At 45.7% G+C, this 25,005-nt stretch overlaps 1 protein-coding gene across 1 annotated transcript; it reads left to right on the top strand.

Moving 5' to 3' along the window:
- The first annotated feature begins 7,336 nt into the window (after nt 1-7,336).
- Nucleotides 7,337-24,289, top strand: treh (trehalase (brush-border membrane glycoprotein)). Its single transcript, XM_029773942.1, has 15 exons — nt 7,337-7,470; nt 7,862-7,962; nt 9,035-9,179; nt 9,891-9,978; nt 11,782-11,882; nt 13,161-13,253; nt 14,848-14,964; nt 18,276-18,398; nt 18,559-18,608; nt 18,733-18,933; nt 19,749-19,966; nt 22,786-22,897; nt 23,063-23,175; nt 23,609-23,662; nt 23,929-24,289. The coding sequence occupies exons 1-15, from the start codon at nt 7,397-7,399 to the stop codon at nt 24,082-24,084; spliced, it is 1,746 nt and encodes a 581-aa protein (XP_029629802.1). The 5' UTR covers nt 7,337-7,396; the 3' UTR covers nt 24,085-24,289.
- Nucleotides 24,290-25,005: the final 716 nt, after the last annotated feature.

The raw sequence follows: 25,005 nt of genomic DNA on the forward strand, positions 1-25,005 counted from the left end.
TGAGCACTTCCTGACCCCTCCCTCCCTGACCCCTCCCTCCCTGTGGCCCCTCCCTCCCTGTGGCCCCTCCCTCCCTGTGGCCCCTCCCTCCCTGTGGCCCCTCCCTCCCTGTGGCCCCTCCCTCCCTGTGGCCCCTCCCTCCCTGTGGCCCCTCCCTCCCTGTGGCCCCTCCCTCCCTGTGGCCCCTCCCTCCCTGTGGCCCCTCTCTTCCTCCCTGTGGCCCCTCTCTTCCTCCCTCTCTCTCTCTTCCTCCCTCCTTTCCTATCCACCTTTTATCTCATCCCTTAATTTCTCCACCTCTTTTATTTTGTCCTTTTTTGTTTTTAGCTCTTTGTATGAAGTGCCTTAACAAGCAGCTGAACTTGTTCTGAAGTAATAACCCGTTCTCCGTCTCATCTCGTCCCTGTGGAAACATCCGTCCACCCACGGTGTGACTCATCACGTAACAACACTTTTATGTTCCACACTTTGAATCAACACCCATCCTTACCCACCTTTTTGATGTTCAGTGAGACACATTGCATTAAGGCATCAAGGTTTAGGCCGTTTTTCTATAGTTGGATAAGAGGGTGGATGAGGTATGTTCTACTGTTGTCTTGGCTGCAGTGACCCAGAATAAATGACAACTATATGAAGATAAACCACGGTGGAGAAAAGCCCCTGCATGAAGATGACCGATCAAGGAGCAGGATGTTTAGAGGCTCCTATTGGAAGGCAGCCAGAGTGCAGACTAGTTCATTATAAGAACCCCTCTAACGTTCCTCCCCCTCCAAGCTTCACAATCAGAACACTAAGAACTGATCTATTCTAGAACTGGAACGTAAAGTAGCTCCACCCTTCCGGAGTCTCCGGGGATTCCTTCCTGTTCAGGAGGACTTTACCTATCTACCGTACGATGCAAAACGAGAAGAAATGGGTGTTGTCCCGTTGCAGTTTGACGTTCTTCTGGATGGGCAGTTGGTCACTCCACTTTATTCTCGTTGATGTGCCACCTGCTAAACCATCTTGGCACCCTGTACACTTTGTATATACTTAATTTCATTTTTAATAGATTGTTTTAAAAAAAAAACAAAAAAAACAAGTTTAAAAGGCTGGTTGACATGTTGAGGATGACGATGTGAGATTAAGCATCTTTAAGTTTTTGGATCTGGTCAGTACTGGAGGAGATGTTTTTTCCCTTTACTCAAATCCCCCTTCACTGAATGAGCTGCGACGATGGCCTGTCAGTGAGTGGATTTCCGATTTGTTTTATTTTAGAAGGGCGCTCGGTGTTCATACAGTTTGGATGTAATCTACAACCATTTAACTGTCACACTGTGCACGATGAAATGTGTTCCTTATGCTTTAGCCAAGCACGGATTAAACTACAGTTTCAGCCTAGAAATTTGATAAATCAACGCAGTTGTTCAAACACGTTACATTTTAGTTTTAGATTTACTGTTTAAATAATATTCCTCTTTATTTTCCTTCCAGTGTTGACAAGATGTCCCTCAAGTAGACAGGTGGAATAACGGCCAGAGAAGCATAATGTTATTTTGATCACCAGCCTTTTCTTGTTCTACTGACTCAACAAGCCACTCCCCACAATTCCTGCAAAGAGAGTGACTGTTATTGTTGTTATTATTATTATTATTATAAAAAAAAGTAAATGAATATTGTATCATGTAGTTGAAGCTACTTGCTGCAGTGCAGCTCAGACTAGCTACGAGGAGGAGTAATGTGTACGAATTGGGTATCTGATCTACACTCTAGCTGTTAGGTTGGGTATCTGATCTACACTCTAGCTGTTAGGTTGGGTATCTGATCTACACTCTAGCTGTTAGGTTTGGGTATCTGATCTACACTCTAGCTGTTAGGTTTGGGTATCTGATCTACACTCTAGCTGTTAGGTTTGGGTATCTGATCTACACTCTAGCTGTTAGGTTTGGGTATCTGATCTACACTCTAGCTGTTAGGTTTGGGTATCTGATCTACACTCTAGCTGTTAGGTTGGGTATCTGATCTACACTCTAGCTGTTAGGTTGGGTATCTGATCTACACTCTAGCTGTTAGGTTGGGTATCTGATCTACACTCTAGCTGTTAGGTTGGGTATCTGATCTACACTCTAGCTGTTAGGTTGGGTATCTGATCTACACTCTAGCTGTTAGGTTGGGCATCTGATCTACACTCTAGCTGTTAGGTTGGGTATCTGATCTACACTCTAGCTGTTAGGTTGGGTATCTGATCTACACTCTAGCTGTTAGGTTGGGTATCTGATCTACACTCTAGCTGTTAGGTTTGGGTATCTGATCTACACTCTAGCTGTTAGGTTTGGGTATCTGATCTACACTCTAGCTGTTAGGTTTGGGTATCTGATCTACACTCTAGCTGTTAGGTTTGGGTATCTGATCTACACTCTAGCTGTTAGGTTTGGGTATCTGATCTACACTCTAGCTGTTAGGTTGGGTATCTGATCTACACTCTAGCTGTTAGGTTGGGTATCTGATCTACACTCTAGCTGTTAGGTTGGGTATCTGATCTACACTCTAGCTGTTAGGTTGGGTATCTGATCTACACTCTAGCTGTTAGGTTGGGCATCTGATCTACACTCTAGCTGTTAGGTTGGGTATCTGATCTACACTCTAGCTGTTAGGTTGGGTATCTGATCTACACTCTAGCTGTTAGGTTGGGTATCTGATCTACACTCAATGGGACGTCACCTATAATAGCTGCAAAGTATTAGAGAATTATACGTTTAGCTTTCTTCCGTTACAAAGCAACTGGTGTTTTTTATTTTAATTTATCTGAACAAACCATCAGACCCCAACTGTAGCAGGGAAAATAAGTGTTTCTGTGCATCACGCGAGTCAGAATTACACACCAGTTAAACATTTTGTTGTTGTACAATATGAAGTAAAAATCCTTTTGTAGTGTGGATGGACTGCGTTTCAGTGTAGTGTTGAGTTGTTATGGTGACAGTCGGGGTAACAGGCCAACACACTGACTGCTAGGCTATCACTGCACTGAAACCAGCCTGCTGGACTAAAGATATGCTTAGTGTTCAATTATTTTTTTTGTGGCTGGGAGGGGAACCCTAAACAGGAGGATTATAGACTTGCAGTTTGGGAGAGGGGTGTATTAAAAACCTTGTTTTGATCTCTCTACACCAGAGTTGGGTGAAGATCCCTGTCGGGGCCTAGCTAAGGTGAAAGCCTTCACGGATTTCTGATGTTGTAGGCCACATGGGGAGAATATTAGAGCTTTACGCTACAGCAGCTCTGAGCACAGCATCTGGGAGGGGGGGGGTCTCCTGGGGGAGGGGGGGAGGTTGGGAGGGGTGGTCTCCTGGGGGAGGGGGGGAGGTTGGGAGGGGTGGTCTCCTGGGGGAGGGGGGGAGGTTGGGAGGGGTGGTCTCCTGGGGGAGGGGGGGATTGGGAGGGGTGGTCTCCTGGCCGAGGGGGGGGTCTCCTGGGGAGGGGGGGTCTCCTGGCCGTGGGGGGGATTGGGAGGGTTGGTCTCCTAGGGGAGGTGGTATTGGGAGGGTTGGTCTCCTAGGGGAGGGGGTATTGGGAGGGGTGTCTACTGGCCCTGGGGAGGGAGTGGGGGTATTGGGAGGGGTGTCTACTGGTCCTGGGAGGCAATGGGGGTATTGGGAGGGGTGTCTACTGGCCCTGGGAGGGGGGGGATTGGGAGGGGTGTCTACTGGCCCTGGGTGGGGGGGGGGGGGATTGGGAGGGGTGTCTACTGGCCCTGGGAGGGGGGGGGATTGGGAGGGGGGGTCTACTGGCCCTGGGAGGGGGGGGGGATTGGGAGGGGGGGTCTACTGGCCCTGGGAGGGGGGGGGATTGGGAGGGTGTCTACTGGCCCTGGGAGGGGGGGGGGGGGATTGGGAGGGGGTCTACTGGCCCTGTGAGGGGGGGATTGGGAGGGGGGATTGGAGGGGGGGTCTCCTGGCCGTGGGGGGAGATTGGGAGGGTTGGTCTCCTGGGGGAGGGGGTATTGGGAGGGGGTCTACTGGCCCTGGGTAGGGGAGTGGGGTCTACTGGCCAAGGGGGGATTGGGAGGGGGGTCTACTGACCCTGGGAGGGGGGGGGGGATTGGGAGGGGGGTCTACTGGCACTGGGGAGGGAATGAGTGTATTGGGAGGGGTGTCTACTGGCCCTGGGGAGGGGGGTCTACTGGCCCTGGGGAGGGGGGGTCTACTGGCCCTGGGAGGGGGGGATTGGGAGGGGGGTCTACTGGCCCTGGGGAGGGGTGGGGGGGTCTACTGGTCCTGGGGAGGGGAGGGGTGGGATGGGAAGGTGGGTGTTTGTCATAGCTCTTGGTATTGTAATTTCTAAACTTTCCCCAGAACAACCTCTGAACAGTCTAGTCCACAAGGTTGTGTGTTTAGCTGGTAAATGTTGCTTTGGGGATCCCTGAAAAACAAGGTGTCGAGATGCTCTTTCTGGTTCACTTCTTTTCCAATGACAAATATCGGATGTCTACAAATGTCTGTATCTTACATGCTGTTGTCAAAAAGAAATTCAATATGTACCAGAGTTTTGAACTACAGTGTTGTGGGAGAATGTACATGCTGTCGTCATTCTGCTTTCTCATTGATTGGGACGGTTTCTCCTGTTTTCTCTGGTCTTATTGTAGCCCCAGAATAAAACACTTCTAGCTTTTGGGATGATTTTTAAGGGTTATATTGGAAAGGGTTGGGCACTGTGCAGGAAGGGGGTTAAATTAAATGTCTATGTGACTGTAGATGAGAAAACAGGTCAAACCACAGGCACTTTGGCAGCTGCCTGTTTTTTTTTTTTTATTATTGTTTTTTTCTTCCCCTCTGGCAACGGTAGCCACAGCCGATCCCCTAGTCCATCCCCTGGTTGTGTCCCTACACAGTGCACAAACCCATAGGGCTCTGGTCAAATGTAGTGCGCCACATAAGGAATTGGGGCGCTATTTGGCAAGCAGCCTCTGACATGCTCTCGTTTTACCGTGACTCTACTGTGATTGGCTGTGGCTGTCCCTCCCAGTGGAGTAGGGTTTCTGATCTTGAAGGAGGAGATGAGGAGCATCTTGCCTTTTTAAAGATATGATACACCAGGAAATGGTCTCCTCCTTCAAGGGTTTTTATTTTGGGGTTGGGAGGGTTACTGCTAGCTGCCCTGATGCATCAGTTAACACCTCCCTTGACGTAACACCACGTCCCCTTCCAGAATCAACCCCTAACTGTACCCCCCCCCTCGGCGATAGCCTGGTTACCAGTCTGTTCCTGCTCAGGTTTAGGAGTGATGAGTAGGCCGGGGGTAGAAACAGCTCTTGGACCAGGTTCTCCTCTACCCTTGTGCAGGTCTGAACATGGCAGGACAGGTGTAAGTGAAGCTCAGTAGGCCAGGGGGCAGAAACAGCTCTTGGCCCAGACTCTCCTCTGAAGCTCAGTAGCTGTTTGGGGTTGAGTTTCACGTCATTCTAAATCACTGTCAGATGTACAGATGGGAGGTAGCCTGTGATTGGTTCTGGACAGGGTTGTACTCTATTGCTGGAAATGTTGTCTTGTAAGATCACTAGCCTGTCATGGAGGGTTGGAGAGGGGAAGACCTTAACGTGTCCCAAATGGCACCCTATTCCCTATATGGTGCACTACTTTTGACCAGAGGTGTATGTTAGTAGTGCGCTATATAGGGAGTAGGGTTCCGTTTGGGACGCTGGTGGTGATTTCTCTGACTAGATGCATCGGTTTTATTTCAGGGTGGGATGGGGGGGTCTTATGTTTGGATATTTAAACAATCAGAATATCCACAAGCAAGGTTCTGGGTAGACAACTTGTTTCATGAAACTTTTCCCTTAAATTTGAACCATTTTTTATTTTTTTTTATTTTGTAACTCGATGTCAGCTGAATTAGAAGTTTGTTAAATTCAAAAACCAAATTTAAGTGAAAGAAAGCATTTAATTTTTTGAATTGGCCGTTTCTCAGTGGAGCTGTGTTTAATAATAATAAATATCTTCTGTGTTGTGGACATGTCCTGGTGGTTCATATCAGAAATGACACTTTTGGTTCAAAAATAAAGCTCACTGAAATTCTTCTGTTTCCTGTTGTTTTTCTTAAAGGAATACCTTGAGATGTTTGACAACTTAATCCCTTGATGTACTTCCCTGGAGTCAGGTGAACTTGTGGATACCGTTTTCTAGAAGATTCTATTCACTTGTTCCTCTGACTGAGGAAGTAGATTTCTTGATCATTTTATACTATTGATTTGTTTCTATTAACTTCTACAGTTTAGTTGTGGAAATGAGTATTTTCTCTTGAAACTGATGAGAACCATGACTTTGGTTGTCCCAACATGCACCCTATTCCTGATATAGTGCACTACTTTTGACCTTGACCTATGATCAAGGTTCTTGTAAACACTGCCTTAAGAGGGACACTACTTTGAAGGGTTAGTAGTGACTAGCCACAATTCAATGTCCCGAACGGCATCTTATTCCCTACATGTAGTGCATTTATGGGCCCTGGTCAAGTGGTTGACTATATAGGGAATTAGGGTGCCATTTGGGACGAGTACTGAACAATGAACCAATTTTTTTTTAAACTAATTGACCAACAGTAGCAGTTCAATGCTTTGAATTAAAACATTTTTTTTTAAGTCTGTGCATAATATGCAGTTTCTCTGGATCAAGCCCAACTGTGAGCTCTAGTTGGAATTTGTAGTGTCCAACAGGCCAACATTATACACAGTTTAGTTCAATAAAACATGGTTATTAACTACAATGACCATAATCCATTGCGTTCCTCATTGTCCAGTCTTTCTTTTATGCCTGCTATGTAAGAAACGGAAGAATGAGGGATCTACCTGAAAATACATAATCTACAGAAGTGATTGATCGTTGGTATTCAGCAGTCTTAAAAGGAGGCTTTATTTTTGGAATAAATTGTGATTTTTTTTGTCAAGACAGCGAAGACAGCAGCTCTATGGAGATCAGATGACTTGGGATGAAATTAGGCATCAAATAAACGAACACTGAAATATTTTATTAAACTAACGTGAATAAATGATGGTTACGTAATGAGCATTCACTCACTACTATCATGGGACTTAATATTTTATTCTGTGTTACAGCGTTCAAACTACATTGTGTATTTAACCTTTAAAAAATAATATATATATCTTGTTATAATTGAACTGAAACCGACCTTAAAAAGGACTAATCGCCCATCTCCATTTGGGACAGACATTATCGCTCAGGACAGCTGTAACTGTAGGGATCTCATCCTGTTATTTCCCCTCTTCAATTGGATAGTGAATGTGTTATGTGATCATCAATATGCACTTTGACCTGTATGTAATTCTAGATAAGTGCCAGTGCTCCTCGTCCTTTTGCTTCTGAGTTCCTTTCTAAACACGAGAGCAGGGTTTCCAGCAGCGGTGATGTGTTTGTGGATCTGTTTCGTGCTGTTCCTCTGTCCTCTCTACTGGTGTGCCTTGCCTCCACCTTGTGACAGGTAACACACATTTTTGTTGTTGTTGCTACATTGACATTTTTTGGGGGGCTTTTTATGAACCTTTTATAAATGATCTCGAACCATGTTGCTCTGTTTCAAAAGCTGAACTTTGGTTCCTGGGGAAGTGTGTTTATGACTCTGAATTGATGCGTGGCGTTTTGACAGAACTCAGCAAACTGTCTGTGAAGTTGGATTTGCTCTATTGAAAGAGGCTTAAACATTAACACAGACCTTTTAGAAATTGGACTTGATTGGGATATTAAATGCACTTTATTTCAAGTTTGATTTGACCTGCATCTTATTGCTGTATTATAGGTTTTGATGCAGGTTATTTTATGGGTATTGTTTAACCTGTCATCCAGATAACCTTATTTAATGATTAACTCCTCAGTGAGATCTACTGTTATGGGGACGTCCTAAAGCAGGTTCAGATGGCCAAACTGTTTGATGATGACAAGTACTTTGTGGATATGAAGCTGAAGTCGGCCCCTGGTAAGTCTTGTAGGGGAATCATTAAGCCCCTGGTAAGTCTTGTAGGGGAATCATTTAGCCCCTGGTAAGTCTTGTAGGGGAATCATTTATCCCCTGGTAAGTCTTGTAGGGGAATCATTTATCCCCTGGTAAGTGTTGTAGGGGAATCATTTAGCCCCTGGTGAGTCTTGAAGGGGAATCATTTATCCCCTGGTAAGTCTTGTAGGGGAATCATTTATCCCCTGGTAAGTCTTGTAGGGGAATCATTTATCCCCTGGTAAGTCTTGTAGGAGAATCAGTCGGCCCCTGGTAAGTCTTGTAGGAGAATCAGTCGGCCCCTGGTAAGTCTTGTAGGGGAATCAGTCGGCCCCTGGTAAGTCTTGTAGGAATCATTTATCCCCTGGTAAGTCTTGTAGGGGAACCAGTCAGCCCCTGGTAAGTCTTGTAGGGGAATCAGTCAGCCCCTGGTAAGTCTTGTAGGGGAATCAGTCAGCCCCTGGTAAGTCTTGTAGGGGAATCAGTCGGCCCCTGGTTAGTCTTGTAGGGGAATCATTTAGCCCCTGGTAAGTCTTGTAGGGGAATCAGTCAGCCCCTGGTAAGTCTTGTAGGGGAATCAGTCAGCCCCTGGTTAGTCTTGTTGGGGAATCATTTATCCCCTGGTAAGTCTTGTAGGGGAATCAGTCGGCCCCTGGTAAGTCTTGTAGGGGAATCAGACAGCCCCTGGTAAGTCTTGTAGGGGAATCAGTCAGCCCCTGGTAAGTCTTGTAGGGGAATCAGTCAGCCCCTGGTTAGTCTTGTTGGGGAATCAGTCCCAATACAGGCTTTGTGCCTCCAATGTCTGCTGTTTCTTTGCTTGAGGTCTGGGCCCGTATTTATCAAGCGTCTCAGGAGGAGTGTTGATAAAGGATCAGGTCTCTCCTGTCCATGTAGTGATATAAAACAACTGATCTGAGTTCACTCCGATCTCTCCACACACCTAATCAGATGTCAACATGTCATTCCAGTCCATTCAGGAAGTAAAGTGAAAATGTCAGTTTGTTTTCTCTATTGAAATGGAATTGACCCCAACCCTGCATCTCCTTCATACCCTCAGATATTATCCTGACAGCGTTTCACAACCTGACACACGGAGATCCTAACTCTGTCCCGCCTGCCGTACTGAGAGACTTCCTTCACAAGTACTTTGAAGAACCAGGGAAGGAGTTTGAGCCGTGGTCCCCACCTGACTGGCATGACAAGTGAGAGAGAGAGAGAGCCAATCATACTGATTGATCCTGACCAAACTGAGGCGTTGATATAGAATTTTGTTATCAATGTTCATAAACTTCAATTAATCTACTCAGTCTGCTACCCAGAGTTTGTAAAGTTCTGGTTTAAATGAAACAGACAGAATTCCCAGCTTACAATAGTCAAAATGTTTATTCACGAGGGCACTCTGAAGTCATAAATGAGGACCCAGTCCTTTTATAATACACATACACATTCCTATATTTAGACTACTACCTGCTCAAACAACCAGTACTTTTCCACTAACCACAAAAAAACACATTTGGTCACATCCTTCAAGGCTTTCACCTCCCTTCCCTCCGTTGGGACCCTCTTGGTTTGAAAACCTCTAATGATTTTCTATTATCTGTTCTACAACTTCACTCTGTTTACATCTCTAATAAAGAATATAATACCCTAGTACTACAATTCTAACAGATCTACACACATCCTGGTTTTATCTTCTCATGATTCTCAAACATTTCACACTATCCTACAATTTCAGAGTGGAACACTTTAGCCATTATTCTAAAACATACAAATTATTCTATCAGGCGTGAAATGTTTTGAGTCCAAAATGGCTCTCTTCCCTATAAGTAGTGCACTCTGTAGGGAATAGTGTGCTATTTTGGACTCAAGAAGGTAGTCTGTTCTATCCAATACAAGTCATGTTCTGCGTGCAGGCCACAGTTCCTGACTGGAATAGCAGACGCAGAACTGCGTAGCTGGGCCGAGAAGCTGCATCATCTGTGGAAGTCTCTTGGGAGAAAGGTGATCGCATCGGCTATGGCCTTTAGTTAGATTTGCCCACCTCCTGCGTCCTCTGTCTCCTCCTGCGTCCTCTGTCACCTCCTGCGTCCTCTGTCTCCTCCTGCGTCCTCTGGCACCTCCTGCGTCCTCTGTCACCTCCTGTGTCCTCTGTCACCTCCGTCACCTCCTGCGTCCTCTCCTGCGTCCTCTGTCACCTCCTGCGTCCTCTGTCACCTCCTGCGTCCTCTGTGACCTCCTGCGTCCTCTGTCACCTCCTGATGTCCTCTGTCACCTCCTGCGTCCTCTGTGACCTCCTGCGTCCCCTGTCACCTCCTGCGTCCCCTGTCACCTCCTGCGTCCTCTGTCACATCCTTTTGAATAAAGTCTAAGTTAAGGAAGTGAGTCTGGATGAAAATGCGCTTGTTTGAAATGAGAAGATTCTCCGCTCGCGAGCCGTTAGGCGACGCATTTTACAGGGGTGGATCCCACAATAGATGTGTAAAGTGTTCAAAAACACATTAAGTTAGTTGTGCAAGACAATTCATAGATAAAATGATAAGTAGCATATCGTTTTAAATGAGTGCATTTTTTTTCTGACGAAACAAAAGCTAATTCAATAGAGGATGTGGCAGGTATCCAAGCTTTTCAGCAGGCAGGATACGCTTGTGCTTCCTCGCCTAAAGTAGTCTAGCAGGAAGAGAGGACCGACCGTCTTCCATTTGCCTACTAACATAATTAACACAGGAGGAGGCACAAGTGTATCTGAGTCCTCCAGAGATGATAGATTTGCTAGCAAGATGCATGTCTCTCCCCCGTAACAATGGGAGTCGTTGTCCACAAAGCAGCACAGTTGGGCTGTCTAGCTCCCCCCTATCCCATTCTTGGATTGGTGGATACATTTTCAATATTGTAAATCCTTTTTCTGAATATTCAGATGTGGGTTGTTGACGTGAAGCGCCTGTATTGAAAGGAGAGTATGCTACTAACCTCATGCTCTGAATATGCATAGCTATCTGATATAAAGTCTGGTTTTTTTTTTTTCTCCAAGTGGCTGGGACGTCACCTGTCCTACTTATATCAGTACACTGGTAACAACTTAGGTATTACGAAACATCTATTTGAGCAAATAAACCTCACGTAGCAAATATGCCATTCACTTTTATTTATTTTTTGGACCAAATTCAACACTCTCATTGACCTCCTTGCTGGGTGGGAGAAACAGCACATCCCCATCTGCTGGCGGGAGACAGATTTTCCACCGAGCTGGACGCCTCTTTCCTTCCTCTCTGGTCCTTTGTTGAAGTGTTTTGAAATCCCTTTTAAATAAGATATTGTTTTCTCGCTGGAGAAAAGCGTGCAAACTTTATCTATAAAACGTCATGCACAACTAGAAACATTTGTTTATCACCTGTCTGATGAGGTGCAATTGGAGGAGAGTCTCATTTCATTAAAGCCCATTTTCGTCCACTTTTTCCTCTCCTCGCCTCGCCTCTCGTCGATTGACTTTTTTTTTGTGTGACTTTTTTCAAATTGAGAAAAGAGTGTCTAGGATCAGTCCATCTCTGGGCAGTCATATGTATCTACTGTGGTGGGTGAAACAGCGGACAAGGCCTAGGATCTATTGGTCCAATTTGGGGCTCCTCATACATTCTGTATTCTACGTAGTGTTTTCATAGTTTGATACTTCTGTAGTGTACTTACAGTATGTCTGGTAAAATATGATGAAATGTGTGTGTGTGTGTGTGTGTGTGTGTGTGTGTGTGTGTGTGTGTGTGTGTACCAGAGCACTGCTAACGTGAACTCAATTGTTTGTGTGTGTACCAGATCAGTAGTGATGCTTTGGCCCACCCGGAACAGTACTCTCAGATCTTCACCCCCCACCCTTTCGTCGTACCTGGAGGACGTTTCAGGGAACTGTACTACTGGTCAGTGAAGCTGTCGCTCTCTCTGGACTGCTCTCTCTGGGTTTTTCCTGCTTCAGGGAACTGTACTACTGGTCAGTGAAGCTGTCGCTCTATCTGGACTGCTCTCTCTGGGTTTTTTTTCCTTCTGCTCTGCATAGCAGACCTTGGTTCAAATACTATTTCAAAGCATTTTCAAATATTTTATCTGGGATTGATTGAGCTTGCCTGGTGCTTATGGGACTAATGGAATAGATGCAGAAAGTCAAAGTCAACCCATCTGGCAAACCAGGGATGCTAAAGCAGAAAGGGAGTTAAACTGAGGAACCCATCTGGCCAATAGATGCTTTTTGGTTGTAAGTTAATGAATGATTGAAACTTGTCCTTTCGGAGAGCTCTCCTGTCCATTTCATTGTACAGTGAGGGGAAAAAGTATTTGATCCCCTGCTGATTTTGTACGTTTGCCCACTGACAAAGAAATGATCAGTCTATAATTTTAATGCTAGGTTTATTTGAACAGTGAGAGACAGAATAACAACAAAAAATCCAGAAAAACGCATGTCAAATATGTTATGAATTGATTTGCAGGGGATCAAATACTTTTTTCTCTTACTGTATATATGTTTGGTGTCATCCAGGGTTTTGAACGTGGCAGGTCACAAGCCCAAGCTATAGCCAGGCCTACCAAAGGGTCTGCCTGCTAGCGGCTAGGGCTACACAGACTGGGCAGGTTAGGGGCTCTGACTAATGCTGGCCCTCTATGGGGACAGACTGGGCAGGTTAGGGTGTCTAACTAATGCTGGCCCTCTATGGGGACAGACAGGGCAGGTTAGGGGTCTGACTAATGCTGGCCCTCTATGGGGACAGACTGGGCAGGTTAGGGGGTAGGACTAATGCTGGCCCTCTATGGGGACAGACTGGGCAGGTTAGGGGGTAGGACTAATGCTGGCCCTCTATGGGGACAGACTGGGCAGGTTAGGGGGTCTGACTAATGCTGGCCCTCTATGGGGACAGACTGGGCAGGTTAGGGGTCTGACTAATGCTGGCCCTCTATGGGGACAGGCTGGGCAGGTTAGGGGGTCTGACTAATGCTGGCCCTCTATGGGGACAGGCTGGGCAGGTTAGGGGTCTGGCTAATGCTGGCCCTCTATGGGGACAGGCTGGGCAGGTTAGGGGGTCTGACTAATGCTGGCCCTCTATGGGAACAGACAGGCCTGTTCATTCACAGACCTTATCTCTCAGCCCTCCAGTGTGTATTGTTACCAGGGACAGTGAGGTGGATCTGCTCTCTGTTCCTCCCAGGGACTCCTACTGGGTGATCAATGGTCTACTGCTCTCTGAGATGACAGACACCGCCCGTGGGATGATCCTCAACTTCATCCACCTCATCGACCGGTGAGCTGAACCTGTCTGTCTGTCTGTCTGTCTGTCTGTCTGTCTGTCTGTCTGTCTGTCTGTCTGTCTGTCTGTCTGTCTGTCTGTCTGTCTGTCTGTCTGTCTGTCTGTCTGTCTGTCTGTCTGTCTGTCTGTCTGTCTGTCTGTCTGTCTGTCTGTCTGTCTGTCTGTCTGTCTGTCTGTCTGTCTGTCTATACAGTATATGTTGTTTTTCTGCCTTTCAGCAGTCCTTATGTTGCCAAACTGTCAACCCCTAGACCCTGACATTTTTCTATTTGAATCAATTGTTTTATTATATACCGAAGACCGCAGGAGGTCCTCATCTAGGTGCATGAATTGAGATGAGTTCTGTAGATGAGGATGGGTTTTGCTGATGGGTCTGGGGTGCACACCTGTTATTCAGGAGGTTTTAAATACAAAGACATGGGTAAATTAAAGTATGTTTTAAAGAATGTACAGTTCATTGTGCCTAAATTGCAGGCAATGACAAATTGTCCGTCCGTCCGTCCGTCCGTCCGTCCGTCCGTCCGTCCGCTCACCACCAAAGAGGTAGGTTATGCTAACTCCCTGAATATTAAGGACTCCCTCCATGAACCCTGATGCTGTGTGTGATAGGTGCTAGAACTCTGACTCCTGAATCTCTGATTGGCTCAGGGACAGCCATTAACAGTATAGTCAGATTATTCAGGCCTCTTGACTTTTTCCCAAAAAATGTATGTTACAGCCTTATTCTAAAATGGATTCCCTCATCAATCTACACACAATACCCCATAATAACAAAGCAAGAACTGTTTTTGTTTTGTTGTGCAAATGTATAAACATAAAAGCATATACCTTATTAACATAAGTATTCAGACCTTTTGCTTTGAGAAAATTGAGCTCAGGTGCTTCCTGTTTCCATTGATCATCCTTGAGATGTTTCTACAACTTGATCTTCCAAGAGGACATCAACCCGAAGCACACGGGACAAGTCTCTGAACGTCCTTGAGTGGCCCAGCCAGAGCCCGGACTTGAACCCCGATCGAACATCTCTGGAGAGACCTGAAAAATAGCTGTGCAGCAACGCTCCCCATCCAACCTGACAGAGCTTGAGAAGATCTGCAGAGAAGAATGGGAGAAACTCTCCAAATACAGGTGTGCCAAGCTTGTAGCATCATCCCCAAGAAGACTCAAGGCTGTAATCGCTGCCAAAGGTGCTTCAACAAAGTACAGAGTAAAGGGTCTGAATACTTACGTAAATGTGATATTTCAGTTTTATTTTTAATACATTAGCAAAAATGTCTAAAAACCTGTTTTTTCTTTGTTATGGGGTATTGTGTGTAGATTGATGAGGGGGAAAAAAACAATTTAATCGATTTTAGAATAAGCCTGTAATGTGGAAAAAGTCAAGGGGTCTGAATACTTTCCGAATGCAGTGTATACTATACGATTTTATATGATTTTGTTTGACAATTAAAAAAACACAATACAACCACAAATCTGGATACAATGCATTTTAAAATCATCAAGGATCATCAAATGAAAGATGCAAAACGGATGGAATTGAGCCAGTATGTCTTTTTGTAATATCTAGATTTTCTTTTTTCCTCTCCAGATATGGTTTCATCCCCAACGGGGCCAGAGTTTACTACGAGCGTCGCAGTCAGCCCCCCTTCCTGTCTCTGATGGTGGAGAGTTACTATCAGACCACTAACGACAAAGATTTCCTCAGGTAGTTTATATCAGACCGCTAAATACAAAGATTTCCTCAGGTAGTTCATATCAGACCGCTAAATACAAAGATTTCCTCAGGTAGTTCATATCAGACCGCTAAATACAAAGATTTCCTCAGGTAGTTTATATCAGACCGCTAAATACAAAGATTTCCTCAGGTAGTTCATATCAGACCGCTAAATACAAAGATTTCCTCAGGTAGTTTATATCAGACCGCTAAATACAAAGATTTCCTCAGGTAGTTCATATCAGACCGCTAAATACAAAGATTTCCTCAGGTAGTTCATATCAGACCGCTAAATACAAAGATTTCCTCAGGTAGTTTATATCAGACCGCTAAATACAAAGATTTCCTCAGGTAGTTCATATCAGACCGCTTAATACAAAGATTTCCTCAGGTAGTTCATATCAGACCGCTAAATACAAAGATTTCCTCAGGTAGTTTATATCAGACCGCTAAATACAAAGATTTCCTCAGGTAGTTTATATCAGACCGCTAAATACAAAGATTTCCTCAGGTACGGATTCCTTTTTGCCCACCATTTTGTTTCTGACTAGAGCTTGTCATGAATGGATGTGATTACAATGGCGCCCATTCTAAAAGTTGGCAGAACTCTCTGTTCAGGTTGGAACGGTTTTGACTTGAGGTTATTGTTTGTAGGGGGAGACACGTAGGTTGTGCCTACCAGAGAAAATATAGATTTCTCCTTTTTGTTTGGGAGGGAATGAGTCCTGTCTGGTCCTTCAAGTCTACACCAATACAAAAGACTCAATGAAAATACTCTTCATTAAACCCTTAAAACATTGGAAATAACTTCAAAACAACTGTGTTCTTTTGCGTGGGTTGTATTGCTAACATAGATGATCACACACATAATGATAGAACAAACAATGAGCTCTGGTTCCTCAAGACAGGTCCTGTGCCTCGAGCCTACAAGAGTCCAACCCGGGAAAAGGAGTCATGCAATGTTTGTCCGTTCATAAAGTGTAGCGTAGCCATCCCAGTCTCAATCATACAATTAAAATATCAACTCTTTTACCACACAACCATAAAGAGTATCAAATCTCAGTAGTCTTCCATTTGGATTATAATCCCAACCTATTCTACTGTGTAGGACTGCTCTGCCAGCCCTAGATTATAATCCCATCCTACTCTACTGTGTAGGACTGCTCTGCCAGCCCTAGATTATAATCCCAACCTACTCTACTGTGTAGGACTGCTCTGCCAGCCCTAGATTATAATCCCAACCTACTCTACTGTGTAGGACTGCTCTGCCAGCCCTACATTATAATCCCAACCTACTCTACTGTGTAGGACTGCTCTGCCAGCCCTAGATTATAATCCCAACCTACTCTACTGTGTAGGACTGCTCTGCCAGCCCTAGATTATAATCCCAACCTACTCTACTGTGTAGGACTGCTCTGCCAGCCCTAGACTATAATCCCAACCTACTCTACTGTGTAGGACTGCTCTGCCAGCCCTAGATTATAATCCCAACCTACTCTGTGTAGGACTGCTCTGCCAGCCCTAGATTATAATCCCATCCTACTCTACTGTGTAGGACTGCTCTGCCAGCCCTAGATTATAATCCCAACCTACTCTACTGTGTAGGACTGCTCTGCCAGCCCTAGATTATAATCCCAACCTACTCTACTGTGTAGGACTGCTCTGACAGCCCTAGATTATAATCCCAACCTACTCTACTGTGTAGGACTGCTCTGACAGCCCTAGATTATAATCCCAACCTACTCTACTGTGTAGGACTGCTCTGCCAGCCCTAGACTATAATCCCAACCTACTCTACTGTGTAGGACTGCTCTGCCAGCCCTAGATTATAATCCCAACCTACTCTGTGTAGGACTGCTCTGCCAGCCCTAGATTATAATCCCATCCTACTCTACTGTGTAGGACTGCTCTGCCAGCCCTAGATTATAATCCCAACCTACTCTACTGTGTAGGACTGCTCTGCCAGCCCTAGATTATAATCCCAACCTACTCTACTGTGTAGGACTGCTCTGACAGCCCTAGATTATAATCCCAACCTACTCTACTGTGTAGGACTGCTCTGCCAGCCCTAGATTATAATCCCATCCTACTCTACTGTGTAGGACTGCTCTGCCAGCCCTAGATTATAATCCCAACCTACTCTACTGTGTAGGACTGCTCTGCCAGCCCTAGATTATAATCCCAACCTACTCTACTGTGTAGGACTGCTCTGCCAGCCCTAGATTATAATCCCAACCTACTCTACTGTGTAGGACTGCTCTGCCAGCCCTAGATTATAATCCCAACCTACTCTACTGTGTAGGACTGCTCTGCCAGCCCTAGATTATAATCCCATCCTACTCTACTGTGTAGGACTGCTCTGCCAGCCCTAGATTATAATCCCAACCTACTCTACTGTGTAGGACTGCTCTGCCAGCCCTAGATTATAATCCCAACCTACTCTACTGTGTAGGACTGCTCTGCCAGCCCTAGATTATAATCCCAACCTACTCTACTGTGTAGGACTGCTCTGCCAGCCCTAGATTATAATCCCATCCTACTCTACTGTGTAGGACTGCTCTGCCAGCCCTAGATTATAATCCCAACCTACTCTACTGTGTAGGACTGCTCTGCCAGCCCTAGATTATAATCCCAACCTACTCTACTGTGTAGGGCTGCTCTGCCAGCCCTAGATTATAATCCCAACCTACTCTACTGTGTAGGACTGCTCTGCCAGCTGTAGATTATAATCCCAACCTATTCTACTGTGTAGGACTGCTCTGCCAGCCCTAGATTATAATCCCATCCTACTCTACTGTGTAGGACTGCTCTGCCAGCCCTAGATTATAATCCCAACCTACTCTACTGTGTAGGACTGCTCTGCCAGCCCTAGATTATAATCCCAACCTACTCTACTGTGTAGGACTGCTCTGCCAGCCCTAGATTATAATCCCAACCTACTCTACTGTGTAGAACTGCTCTGCCAGCCCTAGATTATAATCCCAATCTACTCTACTGTGTAGGACTGCTCTGCCAGCCCTAGATTATAATCCCATCCTACTCTACTGTGTAGGACTGCTCTGCCAGCCCTAGATTATAATCCCATCCTACTCTACTGTGTAGGACTGCTCTGCCAGCCCTAGATTATAATCCTAACCTACTCTACTGTGTAGGACTGCTCTGCCAGCCCTAGATTATAATCCCAACCTACTCTACTGTGTAGGACTGCTCTGCCAGCCCTAGATTATAATCCCAACCTACTCTACTGTGTAGGACTGCTCTGCCAGCCCTAGATTATAATCCCATCCTACTCTACTGTGTAGGACTGCTCTGCCAGCCCTAGAGCAGGAGTACCTGTTCTGGATGCAGAACCGCTCTGTGGCCGTTGAAGTGAATGGGATTAAGCATGTTCTGAACCGCTTTGATGTACAGGTCGGCCTGCCCAGGTATGGAACACAACAGGAAAATTACCCTCATCCCAATACAATACACACCTTTATTCGTCCGTCTGTTACAACACAAAATCCAACCCACGTGCATGTATTTTTGGAGGTGATTTGTTTGTGTGTCTATCTCTGTGTGTTGTGTCTGTTACTTTACTTCCAGACCGGAGTCCTACAGTGATGATGTAGAGCTGGCTGAAGGTCTGACCGAAGGTAAACGTTCTCCCCTACTTCATGAACACACTGTCTATTGGGTTGGTCTGAAGCGGTGTACTTTAGAATAGAGTGAAGTCCTTTGAGACCCAGCCTTTACCTGCGTCCCCCTCTCTGTACTCAGAGGCTGCAGAGAGGCTGTGGAAAGAGCTGCATTCAGGAGCAGAGTCCGGGTGGGACTTCTCGTCTCGCTGGTTTGTGGACGGCCTGGGGAACAACAACGGATCTCTGAGAGACACCAGAACCAGTCTGCTCATTCCTACAGACCTCAACGCTCTGCTCTGTCGCAACGAGAGGACACTGGCTCACTTCTACAGGACGCTGGGTGAGGAGAAAGACTTGCTTGCTTATCACCTTTGACTAGCTAGCGGCAGGAATTTTCTGCACCACCTGTCCTAGTTGTAACCTCTGGGTCCTAGTTATAACCTCTGGGTCCTAGTTATAACCTCTGGGTCCTAGTTATAACCTCTGGGTCCTGGTTATAACCTCTGGGTCCTAGTTATAACCTCTGGGTCCTGGTTATAACCTCTGGGTCCTAGTTATAACCTCTGGGTCCTAGTTATAACCTCTGGGTCCTAGTTATAACCTCTGGGTCCTGGTTATAACCTCTGGGTCCTAGTTATAACCTCTGGGTCCTAGTTATAACCTCTGGGTCCCAGTTATAACCTCTGGGTCCCAGTTATAACCTCTGGGTCCCAGTTATAACCTCTGGGTCCTAGTTATAACCTCTGGGTCCTAGTTATAACCTCTGGGTCCTAGTTATAACCTCTGGGTCCTGGTTATAACCTCTGGGTCCTAGTTATAACCTCTGGGTCCTAGTTATAACCTCTGGGTCCTAGTTATAACCTCTGGGTCCTAGTTATAACCTCTGGGTCCTGGTTATAACCTCTGGGTCCTGGTTATAACCTCTGGGTCCTGGTTATAACCTCTGGGTCCTGGTTATAACCTCTGGGTCCTAGTTATAACCTCTGGGTCCTAGTTATAACCTCTGGGTCCTAGTTGTAACCTCTGGGCCCTAGTTGTTACCTCTGGGCCCTAGCTGTTACCTCTGGGCCCTAGTTGTAGCCATAGGCCCAGAGATATTTGTAAGCAGGTCCTGTATGTGGTCCTGTAAAAGTCCTGTATAATATGTTGTTCCAGGTAATGAGCCTGAAGCAACGCGCTATGACAAAGCTGCGTCAGCCAGACAAGAGGCCATAGAGGCAGTGCTGTGGGATGAGGAGAGGGGAGTCTGGTTGGACTACAGCCTTGTAACCAACACCTCCCACCCTGCATTCTACCCCACTAACCTGGCCCCGATCTGGGCAGGCTGCTACTCCCAGCCTTCCATGGGACAGAAGGCAGTACACTATCTACAGGTTAGTTAGCTTGCTGGTCCCGAGACCTCTCACTCTCTGTGAAAAGTATCATTGTCCTGTTGAAATACTGTGACTGAAAGAGCATGTACATTGATTTGTCACTGAACAATACACACACCCATTGAGTTACTGTAGCGATGTGTATTTATAATAGTTACTGTTAACTTCCTCCCTATGGTGATAGGTGGGATGGGCTGAGAGTGGCTGAGGGGTGGGATTAAAGAGTTTGTTTGGTAATGTATTGTTGTTATATATAAAAGTACCATGTATGTAAAATGTATAGGTAACGTATGTACAGTTGAAGTCAGAAGTTTACATCCACTTAGGTTGGAGTCATTAAAACTTGTTTTTCAACCACTCCACAAATGTCTTGTTAACAAGCTATAGTTTTGTCAAGTCGGTTAAGACATCTACTTTGTGCATGACACAAGTATTTTTTCCAACAATTGTTTACAGACAGATTATTTCACTTATAATTCACTATATCATAATTACAGTGGGTCAGAAGTTTACATACACTAAGTTGACTGTGCCTTTAAACAGCTTGGAAAATTCCAGAAAATGATGTCATGGCTTTAAATCAAATCAAATCAAATTTATTTATATAGCCCTTCGTATATCAGCTGAAATCTCAAAGTGCTGTACAGAAACCCAGCCTAAAACCCCAAACAGCAAGCAATGCATGTGAAAGAGGCACGGTGGCTAGGAAAAACTCCCTAGGAAAAACTCCCTAGAAAGGCCAAAAACCTAGGAAGAAACCTAGAGAGGAACCAGGCTATGAGGGGTGGCCAGTCCTCTTCTGGCTGTGCCGGGTGGATATTATAACAGAACATGGTCAAGATGTTAAAATGTTCATAAATGACCAGCATGGTCAAATAATAATAATCATTGTAGTTGTCGAGGGTGCAACAAGCACGTCCGGTGAACAGGTCAGGGTTCCGTAGCCGCAGGCAGAACAGTTGAAACTGGAGCAGCAGCATGGCCAGGTGGACTGGGGACAGCAAGGAGTCATCATGCCAGGTAGTCCCGAGGCATGGTCCTAGGGCTCAGGTCCTCCGAGAGAAAGAAAGAAAGAGAGAATTAGAGAATTAGAGAGAGCATATTTAAATTCACACAGGACACCGGATAAGACAAGAGAATACTCCAGATGAAACAGACTGACCCTAGCCCCCCGGCACATAAACTACTGCAGCATAAATACTGGAGGCTGAGACAGGAGGGATCAGAAGACACTGTGGCCCCATCCGATGATACCCCCGGACAGGGCCAAACAGGCAGGATATAACCCCACCCACTTTGCCAAAGCACAGCCCCCACACCACTAGAGGGATGTCTACAACCACCAACTTACCGTCCGAAGACAAGGCCGAGTATAGCCCACAAAAATCTCCGCCATGGCACAACCCAAGGGGGGGGGCGCCAACCCAGACAGGAAGACCACGTCAGTGACTCAACCCACTCAAGTGACGCACCCCTCCCATGGACGGCATGGAAGAACACCAGTAAGTCAGTGACTCAGCCCCTGTAATAGGGTTAGAGGCAGAGAATCCCAGTGGAAAGAGGGGAACCGGCAAGGCAGAGACAGCAAGGGCGGTTCGTTGCTCCAGCCTTTCCGTTCACCTTCACACTCCTGGGCCAGACTACACTTAATCATAGGACCTACTGAAGAGATGAGTCTTCAGTAAAGACTTAAAGGTTGAGACCGAGTCTACGTCTCTCACATGGGTAGGCAGACTATTCCATAAAAATGGAGCTCTATAGGAGAAAGCCCTACCTCCAGCCGTTTGCTTAGAAATTCTAGGGACAATTAGGAGGCTTGCGTCTTGTGTCCGTAGCGTACGTGTAGGTATGTACGGCAGGACCAAATCAGAAAGATAGATTGGAGCAAGCCCATGTAATGCTTTGTAGGTTAGCAGTAAAACCTTGAAATCAGCCCTTGCCTTAACAGGAAGCCAGTGTAGAGAGGCTAGCACTGGAGTAATATGATCAAATTTTTGGGTTCTAGTCAGGATTCTAGCAGCCGTATTTAGCACTAACTGAAGTTTGTTTAGTGCTTTATCCGGGTAGCCGTAAAGTAGAGCATTGCAGTAGTCCAGCCTAGAAGTAACAAAAGCATGGATTAATTTTTCTGCGTCATTTTTGGACAGAAAGTTTCTGATTTTTGCAATGTTACGTAGAAGCTTCTTAGAAGCTTCTGTTTGGAGGAAGAAGGGGGAGGCTTGCAAGCCAAAGAACACCATCCCAACCGTGAAGCACGGGGGTGGCAGCATCATGCTGTGGGGGTGCTTTGCTGCAGGAGGGACTGCTGCACTTCACAAAATAGATGGCATCACGAGGGAGGAAAATTATGTGGATATATTGAAGCAACATCTCAAGACATCAGTCAGGAAGTTAAAGTTTGGTCGCAAATGGGTCTTTCAAAATTGACAATGACCCCAAGCATACTTCCACAGTTGTGGCAAAATGGCGTAAGGACAACAAAGTAAAGGTATTGGAGTGGCCATCACAAAGCCCTGACCTCAATCCTATAGAAAAGTTGTGGGCAGAACTGAAAAAGTGTGTGCGAGCAAGGAGCACTACAAACCTGACTCGGTTACACCAGCTCTGTCAGGAGGAATGGACCAAAATTCATAAATGTATCTGGCTAAGGTGTATGTGAACTTCCGACTTCAACTCTATCTGTAGCAAAAAAGCGGTAAAAAAAAAAGATATTTGTCCTCCAAAGAGGGGGGTGGTGGAGGGGTTAAATAAAATATCATAAAAATGTTCTCTTCCCTCCCTCCCTCCCTCCCTCCCTCCCTCCCTCCCTCCCTCCGTAGACTAGTGGCGGTCTTGAGTTTCCTAACGGTGTCCCTACGTCCCTGGTTGACAGTGGTCAGCAGTGGGACTACCCCAACGCATGGCCCCCTCTGCAACACATACTCATCCAAGGTAGGACCGAGTTAACCCTAATATGGTTTACATGTTTGCATCTGCAACATCCCAAATGACAACCCTATTCCCTAATAAGGTGCACTATCATGCCTGTGTAATCTGTAACTCTGTTATCTTCCAATCAGGCCTGTGTAATCTGTAACTCTGTTATCTTCCAATCAGGCCTGTCCAGTCTGCCCTCACAGGAAGCTAGAGAGCTGGGGTTTGATTTGGCTCAGCGCTGGATCAGAACCAACTGGCTGGCCTATGTCAAGTACGAAGCCATGTTTGAGAAGGTGATTTAAGTAGAGGTTTCATCTTGTGTGTGACCACAATGAGGTGCAGGGTGATGTTGCCCCTAAACGAGGGTTGGTAATAGTGCCTGGCCCGCGGTCCAAAACCAGCCCGCAAATATATATATATTTTTCCCCACCACAAAGTTTTAGATGGCAAAATCTATTTGCCTACCCCTGCCCCTAGACGTTGTTCATGGGTCGGTTTAGCATTTCCCCCCACTAATGGTTGGGTGAGGGAAATGCTGATCCTAAATCTGCATGGCAGTTGTAAATGAGAAATTGTTCTCAACTTGCCTACCTGGTTAAATAAAGGTGAAATAAATCAATACAAATCTAGGAGAGTCCACAATGACAGTATATCCACAACACGTACACATTGTGACTTTTAATAAAAGCTCAACATATCTGGGGTGTGTGTTTCTCTCTCTGTCAGTATGATGTGAACGGAGATGGGAAGCCTGGCGGAGGAGGAGAATATGAGGTTCAGGTATAATATCTCATCTCATCTTAAAAAGTTGCTCTGGATAAGAGCGTCTGCTAAATGACTCAAATGGCAGAATGGAAACGTTGATCTCTTATCTAGTCTTTTGTATTTGACTTATTTCAAACTCATCTTTTTGAGTTGACTCTGTGTGTGTCTCTGTGTGTGTGTGTCTGTCTCTGTCTCTGTGTGTCTGTCTCTGTCTGTCTGTCTCTTTGTGTCTGTCTGTCTCTCTGTGTCTCTCTGTGTCTCTCTTTGTGTCTGTGTTGTAGTTGGGATTTGGCTGGACCAATGGTGTGGCTCTCCAGCTCCTGTCTCAGTACGGTGACCGGCTCACCTCTGGTAGCAGTGGAAACGGCTTCACCTCGTGTTTAAGCATCAGCGTCTCTGTGGCCCTGCTCTGCTCAGCCCAAACTCTGTTCCTATGAAATACAACGGGTGGAGTTGCCCCTAGACGCTGATCTCGGGTCAGTTCTCCCCACTAATCGTTAGGATCGGCGGAGTAAGTTGATCCTAAATCTGTACGTTCGGTGGAAACTTCACTTCGGGAGCTTTTAAAATGTTAATGCTTAGAGGAGGATGATGATGGTTAAACCTGGACAGAGTCTGGAAATAAAGATAATTTAAACTGTCTCTGTTTCCCCTGCTAACTATCATAGTGAAGGGTGTGTGTGTGTGTGTGTGTGTGTGTGTGTGCGCGCCACTATCTATAGTAGGCTATGAGTGTTCTCACTGCTTGATATTAAACTGACACACACACACACACACACCTTACACACATGCTTATCATGGTAGCTGATATTGAACTGAAATCACAAACAGTAATTATCTTCATCCAAGTAAAGGGTATTTCCCTGTAAAGGGTATTTCCCAGTAAAGGGTATTTCCCTGTAAAGGGTATTTCCCTGTAAAGGGTATTTCCCTGTAAAGGGTATTTCCCTGTAAAGGGTATTTCCCTGTAAAGGGTATTTCCCTGTAAAGGGTATTTCCCAGTAAAGGGTATTTCCCTGTAAAGGGTATTTCCCTGTAAAGGGTATTTCCCAGTAAAGGGTATTTCCCAGTAAAGGGTATTTCCCTGTAAAGGGTATTTCCCTGTAAAGGGTATTTCCCTGTAAAGGGTATTTCCCTGTAAAGGGTATTCCCAGTAAAGGGTATTTCCCAGTAAAGGGTATTTCCCTGTAAAGGGTATTTCCCTGTAAAGGGTATTTCCCTGTAAAGGGTATTTCCCTGTAAAGGGTATTTCCCTGTAAAGGGTATTTCCCAGTAAAGGGTATTTCCCAGTAAAGGGTATTTCCCTGTAAAGGGTATTTCCCAGTAAAGGGTATTTCCCTGTAAAGGGTATTTCCCTG

Source organism: Salmo trutta, chromosome 13 (genome assembly GCF_901001165.1).
Source record: "Salmo trutta chromosome 13, fSalTru1.1, whole genome shotgun sequence".
NCBI lineage: Eukaryota > Metazoa > Chordata > Actinopteri > Salmoniformes > Salmonidae > Salmo > Salmo trutta.

Coding starts and splice junctions, on each gene's coding strand:
- treh (XM_029773942.1), top strand. CDS start 7,397: ATGTGTTTGTGGATCTGTTTCGTGCTGTTCCTCTGTCCTCTCTACTGG. Junction 13,254..14,847: donor TTCATCCACCTCATCGACCG/GTGAGCTGAACC, acceptor TTTCCTCTCCAG/ATATGGTTTCATCCCCAACG. Junction 22,898..23,062: donor GCAACACATACTCATCCAAG/GTAGGACCGAGT, acceptor TCTTCCAATCAG/GCCTGTCCAGTCTGCCCTCA.